The 22442-nt window shown below is 38.0% G+C and overlaps 1 protein-coding gene across 1 annotated transcript in view; it reads left to right on the top strand.

The window, feature by feature from the left end:
• Positions 1-22442, top strand: part of NELL1 (neural EGFL like 1) — a 949982-nt gene that overhangs the window by 459254 nt on the left and 468286 nt on the right. Inside the window, 1 exon segment of the mRNA XM_030918045.1 lies at positions 6804-6929. Within this exon segment, the coding sequence (XP_030773905.1) occupies positions 6804-6929 (126 nt within the window).

The following is a 22442-nucleotide window of genomic DNA, read 5'->3' as shown; positions in this document are numbered from 1 at the left end:
AGGCATTTGGTTTTCCCCCCTTGCTTTAGGGAGGATGCTATAATTATAGAAAAACATGGAACACTGGATAAAGCACTAATTTCAGAATGAGAAGACTTTGATTCTATTCCCAGTGCAATGATTATCTGTGTTCCTTTGGGTAAGTTGGAAATTTTCTCTGGGTCTTTACTTTCTCATCTGAAAAAGGGAAGAATATATCTCGTCCACCTCAATGTTTTTATTGTTTTTAATTTTAAAAGTATTTTTAGAGCAGTTCTAGGCTCATAGCAAAACCGAAAGCACAGAGATTGCCTATATACCTCCTGCTATTATCCATGATCAATATCCCTCACCTGAGCGGAACATTCGTTACAACTGATGAACCTTCACTGACATATTATAATTACACAAAATCCATAATATACATTTAGGGTTCACTCTTGATGTTGTGTATTTTATGGGTTTGGACAAATAGGTAATAACCTGAATCCACCATTATAGTATCATATAGAGTATTTTCACTGCCCTAAAACCTCACTAGATTTTTATAAGTTCAAATCAGAGATACATAGGCCCAATTAAAAAAAAAAATCAGTTTGACACAAAGAGAAAGTAGTGATTATTCTAATATACCAACCAGTTAGCCAATACCACTGTGTTTTTATAGCTCATGATCTCTGCAAAGTCAGTAGGTTCAAGTCTGATTAAATTGCTCTGCAAGTTATCTTACCAGTCCATGAAGAACTTGCCAAGAGCTATGCTTTTGTGTGGATATCTGCTTGCTCAACCTAGTTGCTCTTAGTTTTCAGGGGAGATGTCAACACAGTTGACACAGCTATCAAGAAACAGTGTGGGGGCTTGGGTCATCTAAATAGTATTTTCCCGGACCTCTATCTTGGGAAAGGCATCTGGAACATGTGCAAGCTCCTCTTGCAAAAAGAGGGGGTGGCCCAAGAGAAGCTGCTTCAGAAGCATGCTTTTATGATATGGACAAAAGACCTGACTGTGTCAAGAACTTTAGAACCGATGGTTGGCTAAATGGTTTCTGGTCCAACTCCCTGAATGTATATGTGGGAAAAACCAAGGTCTTGAGAAGAAAAGTGACTTGCCCAGTGCCACAGTTAGCTAAATGAAAAAGCAAGAATAGAACTTGACTCTTAACTGTCGATCCAGTGTTCTTTGTCCAGTAGTTAGCGTGGAACAACTATCCTCTTTGGAGTCATAAGAACCTTGGTTGAAATTTTAGGTACTCTACATGTGGTATATGATGTCAGTCCATGGGATGGTTAGGAGTAAGGAGATGAGAGGCATAGAGTTCTTACCAAAAACATGTTCTCGAGGCCTGTTGATCTTCTTTCCTTTTTAAATGTACACAGGGAGTGGGGCATGCCTTTTCCCCTCCTGAGTATGCCCCTTCCTGGGTTCTTTTTCTAGGAAATCTTTATGGAAGAAGTCTGAGTAGATCATACCATTTTATTAAGAGAATTCTTTGCATCTGCTTCTATCGGCTACCCAGGCCCTGCACTCTAATTTAATGATGATGATGCCAAATTTGAGTCTGTGTTCGTTCTGAACTCTTATGCAGATGGAGCCTGGTGATATGTGAAGAATCATTATGCCACATCAAGTTTCATTTTACAGTCCATAAGTATACCTTTTAAAACAAAAACAAACTATTGCACCATCCTGGGGAGGGATGTAAATCATGTATTTTTATCACCTCCAAAGACCACCAGAAAATGAGCTCTAATATTTCAAAAGTGACAAGCAATTTATATGACTGAATCTCAATTTAAGCCCCATTATACTCAAGATGATATATGCTACAATGGGGCTTATAGATGTTTCTCTAACAATACTTAATAATAAAAACCTTAGGACTCTGTTACTCCTTTCTAATTCCATAGTCTCAAGCAATATGAGTAGAGGTCATGTCAATCTGTGAGTTCCAGCTGGGAGCAAAATGCTTCTGCCTGTTTTGGGGCCTTGGGTCACTGGAGCCTAAAGTGTGAAAGTATAAGGATTTGATTTAAAAGAGCCAAGGAAGCAGTGATGCACGGAGCAGAATTGCCATTTTAACGGAGAATGTAATGCCAGAACAAATGTCATGCATGGTCTTGCACACGGATATAGAATTTAGAGATCTATTTGTTTCCATACACATTGTGATGCATCTAACATAATCAGAGTCATAAACATCAGCTACAGCTAACATAATCATAGCATCAAAATGTTATTGAGTGCTAAAACTAGCACAGTGAGAACAATGACAACTTTGGGGTCATATTGTTTGGATTCAGACTCAGGTTTCTATGCTTACTGATTTTGTACTCGGGCAAGTGAAGTGACCTGATAATCTCTGAGCCTCAGTTTCATGGCATAGAGATACCTACCACAAGTAGTCAAGATAAATGGAATGATGAGATGCTCCATATGAAGTACCTAGCATAGTGCTTGATATCGAAAAAACAGCAGGTATTTGTTGGGTATTTACCAATTGCCAGAGACTGTTCCTAGTTTTCCTTTATAAGGTATGTACTATTAGACTGTTAGAATATTGGTATCAGCCTGTGCCTAACAATGTGCTTTTAAAATAATTTATCCTTCCAGTAGATGTCAGGTTAACTGTGGTTCTTCCTAGCAAAGCTTTCTGGAGTGATTCAGACTTTTAGTGTGAGCCTGGATTTGTGTATGTTCAACTTCCATTCTGAGATTCGGCCTCAGGCTTAGCCTCTTCTTGTCTCCTGGCTTCTGGATGAATATGACCATTGCTCAAGATAGCTGCTTCAGGAGAGCACTTGCCACCTGGGCAAAGGTCAGACTGCATTTCAAGCCTGTAGTTAGCATACTCATAGCTTTGGTCCAACTCAGTTTCTTTCTTTAAATGTCAGTTTGTTCTTTCATTAGGGACTTAGAATTTTTGTTTTGTAGTTATTCAATACCCTTCAGAGCCTTTTTTCTGTGAACAAAAAGCAGCATTTGTCCTAGGCTCATTTATAAAATCTCAATTGTTCACTATTTCTGAAGATTGTTTTCTCAGGATAGCCCAGCTCTCTAAAGACGTTAATTCTTTTTTGACTCTGTTTATAATCAAATTTGCTTTTGAAACACCCTTAAATCCTACTGAAAGTGTCTTCTGGGTTGTGTGTTTCCCTGAGGATGCAGAGGCAAACTTTTGGCAAACGTGTTGCCATTCCATCCCCTGTTCCCATCCCCAAACCATGAGAGTTGCCAATTCCTTTCTTTCTTTTCTTGTCTCAAGAGACTCAGCTGGATTACTCCACTTCACTTTCTCTCTCCTCTCCCCACCATTTTTTACCACAAGATAGCTTTTATACCTGGTGGTTACATGACAAAGAATAAGCAACGAAGGCAAGATTGTGACAGTTTAATTTTCTGGTACATTCATCAACTTTTCATCTTTATTACAGTGCTTTTTCTGGATTAGTACCAGGAAATTATTAGATATACAAGAGCTGAAATTACTAATGGTATAAACTGAAAACAAAACCTACTCAAAAACACATCAGCAGAGTAGCAGGGATGTGTGGGCATGGGGTCTCAATGACATGTAGAGAGCAAGGGTTGGATTAAATCCATGTGAAAAATTCTCACTGGGGTTTTCTAACCATCCCTTGTCTGATTTTTGAAAATATTTTTATTCAGGGCCTTGGAGTCTTATGAAACAAGGAGGTAGCTTGGCTAGTTTGATTCAAAATAAGCTGTTATAGCCAAGTAACTCCTTTAAATCTAGATGAGGCGGAGGCCTCTCAGCAGCTTGGTGATATCTTAAGGAAAATGAGCCAGGAGGTTTCTCTGGGAGATGTTGACAAGGGTCCATGACAGGGAAACATTCATTGCAGTCAGCAGGCTAGTTGGCAGCTGTGGCCCATGGGCTGAAGATTGAATTGCCTCTAAGGCAAGTCCTGACTAGTTTCTCATCTTAAAGGATGGCGGCTGGGCATCCCAGCAGAGTGAGATGGAGTTCAGTGTGGCTGTATCTCTGTGAGTAAAATACCAACATGATTTAGCCTTCAGCGTGCCCTGCTCCAATCAATTCTCTTCACTACAGCCAGAGTGATATTTTAAAAACAGAGAAATTGAATTGTGTTACTTCCCTGATGAAAGTCTGAGCTCCTTCACATGGCCCGCAAGGCCTGGCAGAATCTAAAACTGATAATATTTTATGAACAGCACACTAATGTCCACACAGGATCTGGCCCAAGCTTATTTTTCCAGTTTCATTTCAAATAGGCAAAGCTCCTTTTTGTAACTAAGTCTTCTCAAACATTCTTTTCTGTCTGGTAGGTTATTCCTCTTCCCTGGGCCTGTTTCAGTTCTGTTTTCATGTCTCAGATGAACCATCACTACCATAGAGAATCCTTCTCTGACTCTCCCAGAGTAGGTCAGATTCCCCTTGTTGAAAGATCTCACATCCTTGGTAGAATTTATCACACATTTCACTCAATGCCTTGTCCATCTGTGAGGTCCATGTGGCATTTTGTTCATCACTGTGCCTCTGGGCTTAGTAGAAGGCTAATTAATGTTCTTTGAATGTACATGACTAAATGATTCTTTCCATTTCTAACTCGACAGACAAAAACTTTAGCCTCTATGGTTTCGCTACCTTCATTCTCTACCTGATGAATTCTTGTTCATCTTTCAAGATGAAGCTTAATGATATCCTTTTTTGAGATAACTTTTATAGTCATTCTCTGCACCAGTCAGGGAAGGCATGGTGGCTTAAGTCAACAAAGGCATATTTCTAGCTCATTCAACATGTATATGGTGCTTGCCTGGTGGCTTGCTCCTCACTTGGGGGCCCAGGTTGAAAGAGTCTCCGTGTCTTTGCTTCCATGGGTTACAAGGCAGAAAGAAGAAAATGTGGTAAACTGGATGCTGGCTCGTAATCTTTCCACTTGGAAGTGATTTGCTTCCACTCAGATTTCATGATCAATCATGAGATTAATTTAAACCATGCTTAAATTTGAAAAGGATGGGGAAATACAATTGTGCTATGTGCCCAGAGAGAGGAAAACTGATGATATTTTATGAACATCACACTAATGTCAAGCAGCCCTCTCTAATACCTGGGTTTTCTTCTTGTTTCCAACCTCTCACTTGTTATGCCTGTTTTCACCTGGCCTTTCATAGTCCTACCAAAGACCTTATAAGCAACGATAACTAAATCACTTCCAAAATCTTAATGTCACCACACTACTCTATGACTCCTTCTTTTAGTTTTCCAGCTCTTGGACTCCAGTGGTCTGACTGTAATAATTCCTTGCTGTCATCAGGATTCTTGGTACAAGTTGAGTTCCCCAGGAAGCAACCTCTGAGATAGTGATTGGCCTGCAGGAAGTTGATTGCCTGAGTTATTTCACTAATTTCTGGTGTTTTGTTCTTATTTCTTAGTTATGAAAGTCTTGCTAACTGTGGGTCTCCTTCTCAGATCTCAATGACCTCACAATAACTTTTATTTATAGGCTGTCAGATCTTTAACTCTGAAAACAATCTGATGTTATTTCAATGTATTTTATTCGGAAATAAATCAACTTACTTTTCTTTTAAAATAAATAGATTAATGAGTTTCCTAGTGACTCAGTGTAGCCATTTTTATCCTCAGGTTCTGTACATTAATAATATTAAAGCTCCAATGATTATTGTAATAGAAATACTATATTTGACTATTCACCATTTTCAAGAAGCTTTCATGAAGTAAATCATAGTAAATAACTTCTGAATTCAAATCCCAGGTCTAGCATGTTCTAACAGGATGACTTTGTGCCAGATATTTAACTTCTCTAAGCCTCAGTTTTCTAGACTATAAAATGGGAGTAGTGTTTGTATTTTGCTCATGGGATTTTATATGGATTGAATTAGATAATGTCTTTACAGATCTAAAACATCGGGTTCAGACTTGACCATTGGGATAAAATGATGAGGATACTAGGACCCAGAGTAGTTGAATGCAAGTCATAGGCTATTAATCAGCAGAACCAGAACTAGAGCTCACATTTTCTGTCTTGGATTCCCATGATGTACTTATGTCCTACTTTCTCTAACCATCATACACAAGCAGTCTGAGTAAAAGGAACATAAATCTATGTTTGAAAACAATTTCCAGAAGAGGCTAAACTCTGTGTTTAAGGTTGTAGGTTATTTTCATCCCTATCATGAACTTTTATGAGAAAGCGGGTGATGCTCTGAACTCCATCCCAAAAAGAACAAGATCTTTTGTTGAATCAGCTCATTATTCTATCACATGAGGAGGAGCCCCAGGTCAAAGGATGAGAGACATTAATTTGCATCAGGCAACAGCAGTTGTTTGTATTCATAGTACAACATGGGAGAAACTGGCTATACCATCATTTTGTAGCATATGGATTGAAGCATGTCTTAGTAAGACATACAAGCAGAGAAGGACTGGATTCCCTTGATCCCTCTGATAAAAGCTACACCATGTACTGTGCACACCTAATAAATATTCATTGATATCAACTTCATGGACACAGAACTCCTTGAATTTGGACTTTTAAAAAGAGTATTCTCCCGGTAAGAAACTAATAGTTGTAAATTCAGTCTTCATACTTCTTGGACTCTTACCTGTTTTGTCTCACCATGTGTCGTTCTAGAAACACTTTCAGCTCAGGATGGGATCTAATGCACCAAGCTGAATTTTCACCTAAGTTTTTGTGTTTGATACATGTTACTTTTTCTCTTGGCTTCAGTGGACATTCACCTTTTGTAATGTATCTGCAAAATGATTACACTCTTGTTCCATTATTTTACTAACCATGATCTTAATTTTTTTTTTCCTTCAGATATTGATGAGTGTGCAGCTAAGATGCATTACTGTCATGCCAATACTGTGTGTGTCAACCTTCCTGGGTTATATCGCTGTGACTGTGTCCCAGGATACATTCGTGTGGATGACTTCTCTTGTACAGGTGAGCTTTAAGAAGCAGTGTTGTTTTTCTAATTCATCCATTCTCTGTACCATGTCTGTGTTGTTACATTTAATTCTGAGTGCACAAAGTACTATTTTTACCTAAATAGTTCTTCTCTTTATTATTTCACCCCCACCATTTGAGAAAAAAGCAATAATAAAAAAATTGTCAGCATAATTGATTTCCACTCCCAGTATTTCTGCCTCTGTGTGTGTGCTCGCATACACGGGTATGTGACTTGAAACTGAAGTCCCAGTTGCCTGTAGTAACACTGAGGGAGTTAGATATACTAGTTCTAAATATACAAGGTCTCAATTATTTTCATTTCATCATGATGAGATGTTTTTGTAGATAAGAAAATGTATTTTGTTCCCACTGGGAAAGACAAGGATTAAATTTAAAGCGGTGACAAGGAGCACTTGGTGGTCAAAGTTTAGGTTTATGGGAGCCAGTCAAAACTATATTTAATTAATATATGCTTATTGTCTGTGTCCTGCTTCTTCCTATATCCCTTAGCACTAAAGTGGTCACTGACTCTGTTGGAGTAGTGCTGGTTTTATGGGGCATTTCGTTTGGCTTCCCAATATATTTTCAATCATGTGCATACAGACATGAACAGTAAATTGGATAAGGGTGGTAGAAGATTCCAAGTCTTTCTTCTCTTGGACCCAATGTATTTAAATACCCAATCTACAAGTTATAAGCAAAGGGTCCCTTGAACCCAACGTTTCAATTGTGTTGTAACTTTTGGGCATCTTTCTCTTTGTTCCAATCACATTGGCATATAAAAACTGGATTGTTTACCCAGAATATAATACTGCTATTTTTAAATGTACTTTTTTTTTCCTGAATGACCTTTTCAGAAGTGCAAAAAGTTGCAGAAGTTAAGGGCACATGTTAATGTGTCCAAATTTCTTTGCCAGTGATGTATATTTGTAAGTTACCATTCTTTGGGTGAAGGACTGGAGAGTTCAGATTGATGCAGGTTTCTGAGGACCACATAAGGTGAAATCTCATTTATCTGTCTTTTATATATTATAATTAATATTCCTAGGAAAGAAAGAGAGAGACTGCATAAACATAATGTGCTAGGATTTCAATGTTTTAAAGGATCAAAACTTTTTTGGACCAATAAACAAACACTTTCTAAAAAGCTGTAAAGTTACAGGGCCTATCACTCTGTTCTTAATAGTAAATGCAGCTCTTAACTTCTTTTAACCCTATTAGAAGAAGCCAGTGAATATTCTCCTAGCCCAAGAGCACCACATTATGCAACTCAATAAACATTAATTAAGGCCCTGCTGTGTGGAAGACCTTGTTGAAATTCTATCAGAATGCTTGTCTGTGCTCGGATTTCCTCGCTGAGGAAGGAAGGCAAGAGCTGGCACTTGTCGAATGCCTTAATAGGACAGGTGCTCTGTCTGGTGGTTTATATATGGAACAAGATGGAAAATGTATTATCTTAAGAACTGGCTCCAGAATTACTTTTAGAAAGGGAACTACATTGTTCGGAATAAAAGGTAACGGTGTGGGTATCAGTGGGCACCCAAGTGCCCTTCTCCCTCCTACACAGAAAAGAGTAAATAATACCTCTGCAGGAAATGTCTACATCAAACACACATACACACACACACACACACACACACACACACTTTCTTTGTTTTGTTGTGTGTGTGCCTAAGAGGGAACACAAAAGACAGAACAAAAGAGAGAAAGAAAGGAGGGGAGAGGAACCAGTCAGAGAGCAGAAGGCTGGGTGCTGTGGAGGACAGAGGGCTGGTGAAAACCACGCAATAGTAGGATAGCTGAAAGGATTTTTAAGAGAAGAAAGATTTTATGTGAGGTTTTTTTATTGCTTTGCCATACAGTATGCTATGTGAGTTTTCCTCATTACCCTCAAATCTTCAATAAAGTCTTCCCACCCTGAATGCCTCATGAGAACTGCCCTCGCTCTCCTGTTAGAATGTAAGTTAACATGGTGGACAACAGAAAGGATACCAGTGCGATTAAGATATGGGGACCACAGAGGTAACCATTATTGAGTAACCATTGTTACAGTTCTTTCTGCTGCCCTCACCAACATACACTTACTAATACACACACACATCATTATCAACACTGCCTCCTCTCAGGAATTTCAGAAATCTTGATGGGGACTGTGGACTTTCATAGCTCATAAAATAGGTGAGGTTTTTTTTCTTTAAAAAGCCTTCTTTTGATCCCAGATTTCTTTCAACCTGCTGCCCTATTTTTCTGCTTTTCCTCACAACAAAATTTCTTAATTTGCCTGTGGTTATTGTCCTCACCTTACATTTATTCAGCTTACATAGGCTCTTCACCTCTCTCCAGTCAGACTTCCATACTCACCATTGTGCAGAGGCTACATTTATCAAGGTCATATATGAACTCTGTTTGCTAAATCCAGTGTTCTTATCTCAGCAGCATTTAGCAGGGCTGACCACACCTTGCTCTTTAAAGCACACTTTTTTCTTGGCTTTTGTGCTATCCTATGTCCTGGTTTTCCCTCTTTGTCACTTGTCACTCCTGCCCAGTGTCCCCAGCTATTCTGCTGCTGACATCTGAAAGGTTAGAGTACCCACGGGTTCTGCCCTGGTCCCTTCCCCTGTTTACCTATAGGTTCTTTTTAGATGCCTTCATCAATCTTAGAACTTTAATATTATCTTTATGTCAACAATTCCTAAATTTATTGCTCCAGTTCCAGTCTTTTTTCTGAACTGAATTATATATTCAACTTGACATATTCACATAGATGCTTAGTAGGAATTTCATACTTAACATGGATAAGACAGAACTTGAGTTCTTTCCACTTCTGCAAACCTCCTTTTCTCCCGATTTCTCCCATTCCAGCAGAAGCACCATCTACCCAATTTTTCTAACCAAAAATTTAGAAATAACTCCTTCCTCTCCCCAGGGGTTACACTTGATCACCCCTCCACTTTCAATCCATGCTTCTGTCTTGTTGATGCTACCCTTTACATCTTGTCCTAAGTTTGTCCACTTCTGTCTAAATCCCCTGTTAACATGTTAGTGAACTTCAGCCGTGGCCATCACATTTGACTTTCTGCTCCAGTCTTGTTCCACCATAACCCATTCTTCACATAGCAGACACAGCAATTTTTTTTAAAAAAAGAGAAGTCATACAACTGTACTTAAAACTTTGATCTAGTGTCTCATTACATGGAAATCAAATCCCTATTTCTTATTTCAACGTATAACCCTATGTGGTTTTCCTTCTTTCCCTTCTGTCTTGTACCCTTTCTTTCCCTGTCCATTATGACATGGCCACTCTGACATTTGTCTTTTTCTCCATGTAACAAGGTTTTTTCTGTTTGTTATGACCTTTGCATGAACTCTTGCCCTTTTATGGAAGTCTTTTTTCTCTTCATATTTGTGTATTGAGCTCTCTTGTCATTTACCTCTTAGCCTAAGCCTCAGAGAGGCTTTCCATGGTCAATATAAATAAATAGCCACTCTGTTTTTTTCTGTCATACCACCTGATTTTAATTCTTTGAGTAATGCATATTATTATCTGGAATTCTCTTATTTATAAATGATTCTTTTATTGGTCTCTTTCCACTAGAATGTAAACTCTGAGAACAGGGACCTTTTTCCTTTTGTTCTCTACTATACCTTGACTACTGAGAACATTACCTGGCAAAAAGCAGTGCTCAATAAATATTTGTTAAATGAAATAATGCATAAAGCTACTTGACTTTGGGCAAATTCTTCACTTTTGAAAACCTCATTTATAAAATATTGCTCACATCTGTCTTACCCACAGGTTATAGTGAACGTCAACTAATGTATGTGAAAGTATTTATCATAGCACTTTTAGCAGTAAGGATAGGATGTTCTGTAGGATGTTCTGTAGGATGTTCAGAACATTCTGTAGGATGCTCTAAATATAAGTGACTTAAGATAAATTTTATTTTTTGCTTATGCTATTTGTCTATCCCTGATCAACAGAGATGTTCTGCATATCGTATTCACTTTGGGATGCAAGCTATTGGAATGGTCACTGTGGTGAACATTTCCAGTCACCAAGACAGGGAAAAGAGATCCTGGAGGCCCTCCATCAGCCATTAAATGTTCTGACCAAGAAGTGACACAAATCATGTCTACTTACAGCTCATTGATTAGAACTAGTCACTAGTTCCATCCAACCACAAAGGGATGAGAAAATACTGTCCTACCTCATGCCTGGAATGGTAGAGAACCAGAAATATTTGGCAAATGGTACCCATGCCTACTATAGTGAGTGATACTAACAGATTGCCAACAAATATAGTTTATTTTGACATAAGTAGCTGTTGATTAGGATAACCTTTTTCCAACAGCAGTTCATAAGCTATGTAGGTATTCTCAAAAAGTATGGGCACATTGTATTAAGTGCTATGATAGAAATGCAAGCAAAATACATTGAAAAATGGCTCTTGATTGCCAAGATGAAGTGTTTGAAATGTTTTCTTAAAGCCATGGAGGGCTGTGGGAATTGACTGAGGCATGCTAGCATGCAATGACTATATTATGTTAGGGATTTACAACAAGAAATATGGATGGGAGATAGGAGAGAGGAAAGCCTCTAGGCCAGATTCAAGGACCTTCATTAGACACTAGACACTTCATAGTAAGCTCAAGTCTTTGGAATGCTGACATTTATTTTGTGTCGTGAAAATAAGCCTGTTACACCAAATGGGCTCTGTACTCTCCAAGATATATTATGTCCCCACCCATAATCTCTGCCATTTTTTATTGGCAAAGAAGACTTCTTTCCCTAAGTGGTCATTTGCCTGTGGAATAGATGAGGTGTATGATAGATATCTGCCACTATAAAATGTCTGTTCAGATTTTTCATTGCCAGATGATAATTTACCTGGAGAAATTGACAGGCCTAAAGGCATTCCTTTATTTGACTCAGGATTCTGATATAGCATTTACATTATTGACATTCTTTATTTCCAAAGACCATTCTAGTCTCTTCTCAAATCAATCAGTACCTGCTGACACTGTTCAGTTGGTTTTATAACCATGTCAAGGTCATATTTTTTCCTTTCTTTTGCTGTTTTATGTCATTTAGCTATGCTATTCACTTTTTAGAAGTCAGTAGTCATACTGAAAAATTCTATTCAACCAAAAATAGGGAGCCTAAACTTAAAGAAGATATATCAGCTTTGGTGATTCATTGATTTATTGGATGATTAATTAATTATTTAACTATGTATGAAATATTCAGTTAGTATCTGTCACAAGTGTTATAAAAGATAGCCACCAAGATTATTAAAAAACAATGTCTGACCAAGGGAGTTCATGGTTCGTTAATTAGGCAGTGTCTTCAAATGAAAAAAACTCAAATGTGCATTCACGATCAAAATATCGTTTGCCAAATCAATCCCTCTTTGAAATCTTAGTAGTTTAGTTCAGTATTAGATGTTTAACCCTGTGGTAGTTATTACTACTTGACAAGTTTTAAAGAAGGAAAACCAAAATAGTCTTTCCCAATTCTGTGCTGACAGCCATGGTCCTTTCAGAAGACTACACCTGAGACAGTGGATGCTAAGCGTGACGGAGGAGAAAGGCAATACATTACACAGAACAGGAAATTTTAGCTCTTACTCAACTTTTTTCTTACTAAAAGTTGAAAAAAAAAGGATTATATGTATGAGATAATAAAGCTCCAAGAGTTCAACATTGAGAATAATTATCTAGAGCTTAAAAGTGTACTGTAACGTAATCATTACCCCCCTGGGGACTGGGGTTTTGCTGACATGACTATGTGTTATATATGGAGCTCTGTACTTTTTTATAGGAAAGTCTCCCTTGGCCTTTGGAAGGGTGAAATCTAAAACATTTGGCCTCCGACACCTGGGGGAGTTTTTGGCCTTGGAATTTTTGTGTGAATTGAAATTGCTTTGTCTCTTGTAAGAGATCCCTGAGTTGCTCTTGCTCTTCTGTGAGTTTTGAAACTGAAGGAGTTCCCTGAAATGGAGGTGTTACAGGGAGGAGGGGTTTTTCTCTCCCGCATATGCTTTTGGTTTTTGGAATAGTCAACTCGCTTGATTTATTGGCCTCTGACTTTCATTTATTAATTTCATTCAACTAAACTCCCCGTGTTTTTGGCTGTTTGATAAGACATTATCATTAGATACACAGGCAGCTTTAAAGGAGGATATTTGTGATTTACAACAATAGCATGCAGCGATAAGACAGATACTTGACAGTAATGGGTAAGCATTCATTTTTATGCCAAAAGCTTCCCATGAAGGTAAGAAATAAAGGGAACAAGTGAGATAACAAATATCCCATGTGATCTCTATTACCTTGCTAAAAGGATTTTTATTTTCTTGATATTGGCATGGAAGAAACCTTAAAGGAAGTTTATGTTTGAAATAGAGAAAACTTAAAGACTTAGATATAACAGCCTATTAATTTAATGGTTTGAATTAAGTACACTATAATGAAAAGAGGTTAGACAACAGTTTAAATGCCTTAAAAGTAATAGTTAGTTGTTAGGAATGTCAGGCTAGGTCTCTGGAATATGCTTTACTCCCATGATGAACTATACAAATATTTTTGATGAAATTTTATTATTATTTTGATCAATTATATTGATGAAATAGAGAATATTTTCAAATATGATATATCTGATATTTTCACATTTAGTGGAGCCACATGAAATGGAACTAAAACAGAATATTCTCCAACCTGATTGAGCAAAATGGTAAATTTTCCACTGAGCATCAGTATCTTTCAAGCCTATACCATGTACTTGTGTCAGAATGCTTGTCCTTGTTTACCATTGGTTGTCTGGCAGCATTAAGGGACAAGTTACAGGACAATTGGTTGGCTTTCAGTCTCAGAAGAGGTGATACATTTATAAGAATGAACAGGTCTCAGGCCTCTAGACTATTTTACTTAAGTAAAAATATGCTATATGAAATGCTTTATAGAATGAAAGCTACTTTTTGCTTGTTAAAGATAACTAGAAACTATTTATTGATATATTGAACAAGAAAAGTCAAAATAAAGCATGTATTGCTACTTTTGCATATTTCAAAACCAACCTAGAAGGCCTAATGATAGTTATTCATCTATTGTTTTGTATGGCTGGAATTTCTCTCTTTCTTTCTTCCTTTCATTTAAATAGATAATTGGCTCTGTTACCCTCCTTCCCTGTGCCCTCAGAGGAGGAATGCTACTGTACCAAAAGCAGGATTCCAAAATCCTAATTCTTTAGGGCAGAGATTCTCAATTCTCACCTCAGGGTAGAATCACTTGGATTCTGGGATGTGTCCCTAGAGATTTTGATTTTGGGCTGGTCTGGGGTTGGGACCCAACTTTGGTGGGCTTGTTTAAAAGTAATTCTAATGTTCATTCAAGATCAAGAGCCACTGCTTTAGCATAGAACAGAAGAACAGAGAGGGTTGGAGTATGGAGAGAATATCAGAGGGAAATGGGAAGGGAGATGAATTGCCCACTGTATTTTGTAAACGAGAAAAAAGATACCGTTGAACTGGTGGTGAGAAATGTGGAGTTCAGGAAGTCATGAAACAGGGACTTGGATGGTTCCTGGAAGAAGGGTCCTGCTTCCAAAGCTGCACTTCTGAGATGTATAAGTCACTGGGTAGACAATGACTGTGAGGTATCTCTATAGATGGGGCCTCATGGGAAGATGCTGAATCTTTAACTATGACGTTGCTGCTGCAGTGCCTGAAGGAGCCCTAAAGACAAATGGAGCATATCCACGGTGACCTTTGTGTTCCATGGGCTGAGGACTAGGCTGCTGCTTCTGGGCCAATGCCTTGGTTATTGGAGGTCCTCTAGAGCCATGATAGAGCCTAATAGAAGTGGGGAACACTTAAAATGACTGAGACATTTCATTGACCCCACTATCTCAGAAGAATAGGAGCTCACAACCATTCAAGTTGAATTGAAGAAATTATAGAAACTTTCATCACTTATACAAACACTTTTGTGACTGGACTTCTCTACCTATGACATATACAAAAAATGAAGTCAATAAAAGAACAAAACAGAAAAAAATTGAGAGGTCCCTCTGAAGAGGGATTGTAGTTTAAAAATTCACGGGAAGTTTGTTTTTCCAGACCAATTTTAGTTTTCTATATGTAGTACTGGAAAAGCCAAAGACCACATATTTATTTCATTTAGTGATAGTAGTGTTAAAATAATCTTAGGGTTTATTAAATCCAGCACATCTATCTTAGGGAGACTATCAAAGCTCATTCACCTTGAAATTTCATGATGAAAATAAGTCTGAAAGACGTGTCCAGTGTTTGATTGTTTTGTTGGGTTTAAGTGGGAGTTCCTTTTTATTCCTGCATGTGTTATAAAGGACCTGAACCACACTGGCTGTTGCAGAACAACCAGGATCAATGATGGAGCTCGCCCCTAGGGTGTTTGTGAACAAACCTATTAGGTACTGTGTTGCCCTTGACCCAAATTCATCATAAAAGCCTTGTTAATATTTCTGTACACTCTATTGTTAGATTTATGCATTCAGAATCACAATGAGGCTTTCTCATAAAGAAGGAGTTTGATTAAGGATGCTTTAGTGCTTACAAAATTGTTGAGGCCGGTCTTGCAGCTCCACTCTGTCCACATTCAGGTCATACAATGAATGGACATTTCTCTTTAGCAACCAGAGTTTTGTCTTATATTCTTTATTTCTATCTTAAAGACATGGTACATGCATATCTATCTATCTATCTATCTATCTGTCTGTCTCTCTCTCTCTCTCTCTCTCTCTCTCTCTCTCTATCTGCTGTCATTATTTCCATAGATTTTAGAAGTATAATGAAGTGTCTTAAGATTTTGTTTTCTTTTGCTAAGATAATTGAGAATATATACTAACTATTCTTTGGCCAAAATGAAAGCTATAAATTCTCATGGTTAAAGTCTAGTGTATAAATTCTACTGGTTGCAAGCTTTGAGTATGTCACTTATTTACTCTGTGAATCAGAAAGCCATTTAAATTCTCTGCTTCTTCATCAGTATTCACTGTACATCCTCACAGAGTTGTTAAAGGATAAAGTGACATGGTGTATGTATATCAGTTTGAGTGAGTTTAGCTGAAAGAATGTAAAAAAAAAAAAGCAGAATAACATCAAATGACTCAAGTGGCTTAAATGACAAATTCTCATATAACACAATGACTGTGGGTACAGTTTTTTTTTTTTTTTTTTTTTTTTTTTCAGAATTAGTTAATTCAGCTGCTCCATGAAATCCTCAGAGAAACAGATTCTTTCTAACTTTTTACTTGGTTATTTTCAGCATGATAGTTTTGGAACTTGATCTAGCTCCCCTCAAGGTCTCAAAATGGTGAAGTTACTCCAAGCATTAAATCCTGGCTTAACCATGTCCCAAAGTCAGAAGGGGAAAGAGATTTCCCTTTTCACAGCCCCTTTTTAAAAATAAGAATAACTTTATTAAAAACCTCATCCCAACAGATTTGTTTTCATGTCTCTTTAACAAAAATAGTTTGACCTACCTATTCATAAAATATACCTTAGAAAGATAATAGAATCAAGATTTATTGCCTGAGGCTTGGGCAGATCCCAGCTTCTTTTGTAGTACTTGGATAACTTACATCTAAACAAAATGTGGGTTCCTTTGTCAAGGAAGATGTGTGTGCCTGCGTGTGTGTGTGTGTGTGTGTGTGTATGTGTGTGTGTTTCTGTGTGTGTGTAGATCCACAATTGTTAGAGTATATTAACAGCTTTGAAAACATGTTTCAAGCTTAGGATTAATCAAAAGAAATGCAAATTAAAATGAAAATTAGATAGCAGTTATACTAAATTTATGTATGTGACTATCTGTGTGTAGATATATAGATACACATATATAGATAGACATATATGTCAGTCACCCTTTTCTGGAGATGGTTCAGGAAATCGGCAGCTATCATACATCACTGATGGGAATGTAAATTGATACAACCTTTCCTGAGGTTAATTTGACAGCGTGTATCCAAAGGCCTAGAAATGTTTGTTTATAGTAACTTATCCTAAGAAAACAGTCACAATTATTTATGCAAGCAAACTTTCGTTGTGGCCATTTGTTCCATTTGTTATTTGTAAGAAAAAAACTGGAAGCAGCCTAAATATGAACTAATGAAAATAAGATTAAATAAATGACAATCTATCCATATAGTGGAACATAATGCATATTAAAATAATGTTTAAAAGAATATGTGTCGGCCGGGCGCGGTGGCTCAAGCCTGTAATCCCAGCACTTTGGGAGGCCGAGACGGGCGGATCATGAGGTCAGGAGATCGAGACCATCCTGGCTAATACGGTGAAACCCCGTCTCTACTAAAAAATACAAAAAACTAGCCGGGCGACGAGGTGGGCGCCTGTAGTCCCAGCTACTCGGGAGGCTGAGACAGGAGAATGGCGTGAACCCGGGAGGCGGAGCTTGCAGTGAGCTGAGATCCGGCCACTGCACTCCAGCCTGGGCGGCAGAGCAAGACTCCGTCTCAAAAAAAAAAAAAAAAAAAAAAAAGAATATGTGTCAATGGAAAAGTCTCATCATATAATATGATTTAAGCAAGTATATGTTTTATTTTCCAATTCAAATAATCAATAAAACATATGTATGAATACATATGCACATACACATGCAAGCACAGACACATAGAAACACAGACAGGAAATATCCTCACACCCCTTCCCAAATAAACAGGGAACAGAGGGTATCTCTGAGTGAATGATTAAACATGATAGTTTTTCCTTATACTCTATATATTTTCCAAATTTTCTGTAGAAAGAAATATAAGGCAGTGAACCTATATACCTATTATTATGAAAAAAAGTGTTATTAAAGTATTAGAAAGCAGAAAATGCTAGACAAAGGTGACATTGAGTTTTTTTTCCCCAAAGTCTCCTAAATGTTACCTCACTAAATTAAAAAATATACATATTTATGACCTGGTAGGGATAATGTCTTTCATCTTTTGTGACGTAGATTATAGTTCTGAACCAAAACGATTAAAAGCAATGGCTTTGCTTCATGTCCCTGGAGAATCCGCATGGCCAATATGGCAGCTGAAGGCCACTTGCAATTGTAGTGCTGTCTCAATTCAGGCTGCTGTAATGAAATAGCTGACACTGGGTGGCTTATAAACAATAGGAATTTCTTTCTCACAGTTCTGGAGGCTAAGAATTTCAAGATCAAGGTGCCTGCAGATTAGGTGTCTAGTGAGGGCAGATGATGTTTTTTGTTTGTTTGTTTTTGTTTTTTTTTTGAGATGAATTTCACTTTTGATGCCCAGGCTGGAGTGCAATGGTGTGATCTCGGCTCATCACAAGCTCCACCTTCTGGATTCAAATAATTCTCCTGCCTCAGCCTCCCGAGTAGCTGGGATTACAGGCACACACCACCACACCCAGCTAATTTTGTATTTTTAGTAGAGATGGGGTTTCTCCATGTTGGTCAGGTTGGTCTTGAACTCCCAAGGTGGGATTACAGGCATGAGCTACTGTGCCTGGCCAGATGATGATTTCTTACTGTGTGCTCACATGATGAAAGGAGTGAGAGATCTCCCTGGGGTCTCCTTTATAAGGGCACTAATAACCTAATCACACCCAAGGCCCCACTTCCTAATACTATCACCTAGTCCTAACCAGGTTAGGATTTTAACATGAGTTTTGGGGGAATAAAAACATTCAGACAGATTTCAGATGCTGTTTTCTTCCTGGCAGCTGATCTGATAGTGGGGTCCTACCACACTATCTCTCATAAGCTTTTTAGGAAGGGTTTTCAGAAACAAGGCAGTTGGTCCAGATTTTTCTGGATTAGGACCAAGACAAAGAGAGATACTAAGGGGAGCCTGAAAAGATCCAGTATTTCCATAGGAAAGCAACTGAATGAGAGAATCAGGGAACATACATTCCAGTCTTCCCCCTACCACCAGCTCTCTAAATGTCATCATGTCAACATTTTTCTTGGACTTTGAAAGATTAAGGTTTAACTAGCTCAATGGTTTTCCGTCACAATAACTTGGATTCTAAATGATGTTTCTTTTGAAGAGAGTTCAACTTCTTAAAAAAAAAAAAAAAAGGATTATTTTACAAACGATTACCTTTCTAATTCTATGATTCTGTAAGATATGGTTTCTGACCTCTAGGAGATTATGGTCTCTTTGGGAGACATAAAATTTACATTTAAGTAGAATAATTTTATCAGGCATATAACTAAGTTCTAAATTGTGAGTTACAGGCATTAAATGCTATGGGAAAGAGCATTGGTACTAGGAGAAAGGACATTTATTACTAACTGCTAGAGAGGAAATGTTTTCTACCCTTCCACGGGTGTCTGAAAGGGTTTGAATTTGATGTTAGGTGGGAGTGCATTGAGAAGTAACTGGGTGCCTGGTGCTTGAGAAATAGATCCATCTCCATTTTTATTGATCTACAATGTGAACTGGAGGTCACCTGTGCAGAAATGGGAAGAACACAGGGCTCTGAATCAGCCAGGCCAGGGTTTCTGCCCCAAGTAGGGCATTTATTCATAGGACCAACTCAAATCATCTTCAGGGAAACGGACACATCTTCTTTCTAGAATCTTACAAGGAGTGAATGAGAGAATATTTGTAAAGTGCTTGGAAGAGAGCTCAGCACAGAGTAAATGCTCAATAACTGTTAGCCATTACTACCTTTACATATGAAGAATCTATGTTGAGGTGCGGGAGGTTAAGGAACTTGTCTACAGCTGTAGGCTAGATGGTGGTGAGGCAGAGACAGGAAAACCAACATTGTAACTCCATAGGCTCGAAGATAGGATAGGATAGCAGGCCGTGTAACTCCAGAAGTTCAAATATAAACTCCATCAGAGCTCTTTTGAAAATGTCTTTAAAATGTGAATGTGGATGAGATCAGGTGCATTCAGACCAAAATCTCAGAAGTCACCACTGAAGAACTTATTCACGTAAGCAAGCACCAACTGTTCTCCAAAAACCTATTGAGATAAAAAATAAATAAATAAATAAAAATCTAAAATGCAATGTGTTCAGCAAGCAATAGCCACTGTTAGAAAGAAATAGCTTGGGACTTGTGACCAAGTGAATCCGTACTTAACTCATAGCTCTGCCTCTTACAAGCTTTGGAGTCTTGGGCAGATTCTTTAAGTGCCCCATGCCTCAGTTTATAACTCCGAGAAAGATGATTGGGTTTTAAGGTTTGATCATGTGAAAGAAAGCCCAACACAATGACTGAGTCCTAGGTGGTACTCAATATTGAAACCCTAAGACCTGTTCACCATATTCCCTTCTTCTCCCTCTCCTTGACAAGTAGCTCTTAAAGCACTTAAAAGGACACCAGGGCACCTTAAGATATGTTTGGAAGGCCACTTGGCTTGAGAAGTCCAGGCTATGTAGACAGTGTTCAGGTTCTCTGGGAAGATGAGCTTGGAGTCAGATGCTTTCAGCTCATGAGTTAAGAAGGAGACGATGTAGTGTAAAGTGGACTTCAAAACAGTTTTTAACTAGCAAGGAATACATTCCTTTAATTCAAGAGAAACATCACCTTCCTAGAGTCATTAGTTTGTGAGTTGCTGTAGAACAGAGCTTTGGAATGTGCTCTGTTAGCTCCCTTTAAAAACTTAACTTTGCTCCCTGACAAGGGAAGCCCCTTAAGCTGCAAATACTTTTTGGCATTTATCAGCTCTGCTGGCTGGCATCTAGTTAATCCTTAAGGGTGGTCATAGGACAAATTGTTTTCAAAGAAGCCTGGTCTAGGCTGGACACCAGGATGGAGTCTTTGGCACTCAGGAAATTTCCTTAGAGGGAATTCGCAACACACAGAGAGACATGTAAAGAAAATAGCAAGTTTAATAAAATTATAAAAAGAGTTTTTCTAGTTATAAAAATAATATATTAATAGATAGTAACATTAAGAAATTTAGAAGAATAAGAAGAAAATAGGCTGAGCGTGGTGGCTCACACTTGTAATCTCAGCACTTTGGGAGGCCTAAGTGGGAGAATCATTGAGGCTGGGAGTTCAAAACCAGCCTGGTCAACATAGCAGCAATCTGTCTCTACAAAAGAAAAATTTTTTAAAATTACCAGGTGTAATTAGCCTGGCATTATGACATGGGCCTGTAGTCCCAGCTACTCAGGAAGCTGAGGAAGAGGATTGCTTGAACCCAGTAGTCCAAGGATTCAGTGAGCTATGATCCGAGAAGAAGAAGAGGAAGAAGAGGAAGAGGAGGAGGAGGGGAAGGAGGGGGAGGAGGAGGAAAATGACGACAGCCTCTATTAACATTTTGCATTTCAGAGTATTTATCTTATGTCAGTTTTCAATGCCTGCATTTGTAGTCTACATAGTGGAAATCACACTGTCACTAATGGTCAATATTCCATTTTTTCTTTTTATTTCATAAGCATTGCCCAAATTAATAAGGTTATTTGAAAAATATACTTGTTTATGGTTGAAAATATTCTCTCATATGGGCATATCATCATAGCTTTTACTGCATTAGAAAAGTGTTAACATCCAGTTGCCTCTCTGTCTTCATTTATTTTTAACAGATGCCTGCATTTTTTTTTCTTTCTCTATTACGATGATGATCATTGTTTTTCCTCAGTTTGGACAAAGAGTGAGTCACAGAACAAAAGTCAACCAACCCAACACAGGGACTGTGCATGCTTAGGGACTTGTGGAGGGGAGCATCTTAGTTTGTCTGATGTTTTTTATTTAGGGACATTTTAGGGAAAAATAAGAGGTTACAGAGCTCTGTAATTATAATAAATATCATGATGTTTTAAGGACCTCACAAAATTATTTTACAGAAAAGCACATGGTACCTAGACAGTGGTGCTCTAAAGTAAAGTCTTTGCCTCATTTGTGAGATGTGGCTTTCATATTTATATTTTCTGATTGAATTATTTGTCCTTTAAAATTTGAAGAGTATTCCCTAGATGAACTAGCATTTTTTCCCCCCTTTTGGCATTTATTTTCCCATTCTGGTTGATAAGCAGACTGTAGGGAAATTATGAAAGTATCAGGAGTTTCAAATAGCTGGGATGTTAGAGACATATGAGGCATCAGAAATATCTTCAAATTAAAGCCATTTGATTCTGAATTTTGATGAAGTGTTGAAGAAATGTGCCTGGAGAAATCTTACTTGTGAATTATCCAAAAACTTTAGTATTTTTTCTCATTAGGAGAGCTATGTCCCCCTCAAGCAGATCGTCCATTTAATTGGTTATAATAAAAATGTGGCATTGATCAGAAGAGGCAGACCTTATCCCTTACTATCAGTGTGAGAGGGGGATGAGGGAACAATTATTGTCCCAGCCAGGGGAGTGTGGTAGTAAATGACTGTTACATCATGGTCACCCAGGCTGAGTGGTATACAGTACGGGGGAGGGAATCAAGTCAAGATTTACCCTGTAATGCTTTTTTGGCCTCAAGCAAACTGTTTATTTTTAGGACAGGTTGGAACAGCTCACAGCTTTGGAGCCAAGCCCAGGAGGGA

The sequence above is a fragment of the Rhinopithecus roxellana genome, chromosome 15 (genome assembly GCF_007565055.1).
Source record: "Rhinopithecus roxellana isolate Shanxi Qingling chromosome 15, ASM756505v1, whole genome shotgun sequence".
Taxonomy (NCBI): Eukaryota; Metazoa; Chordata; class Mammalia; order Primates; family Cercopithecidae; genus Rhinopithecus; species Rhinopithecus roxellana.
Note: the sequence above shows the minus strand (reverse complement) of the source record. Positions and strands in the feature narration are given on the sequence as shown.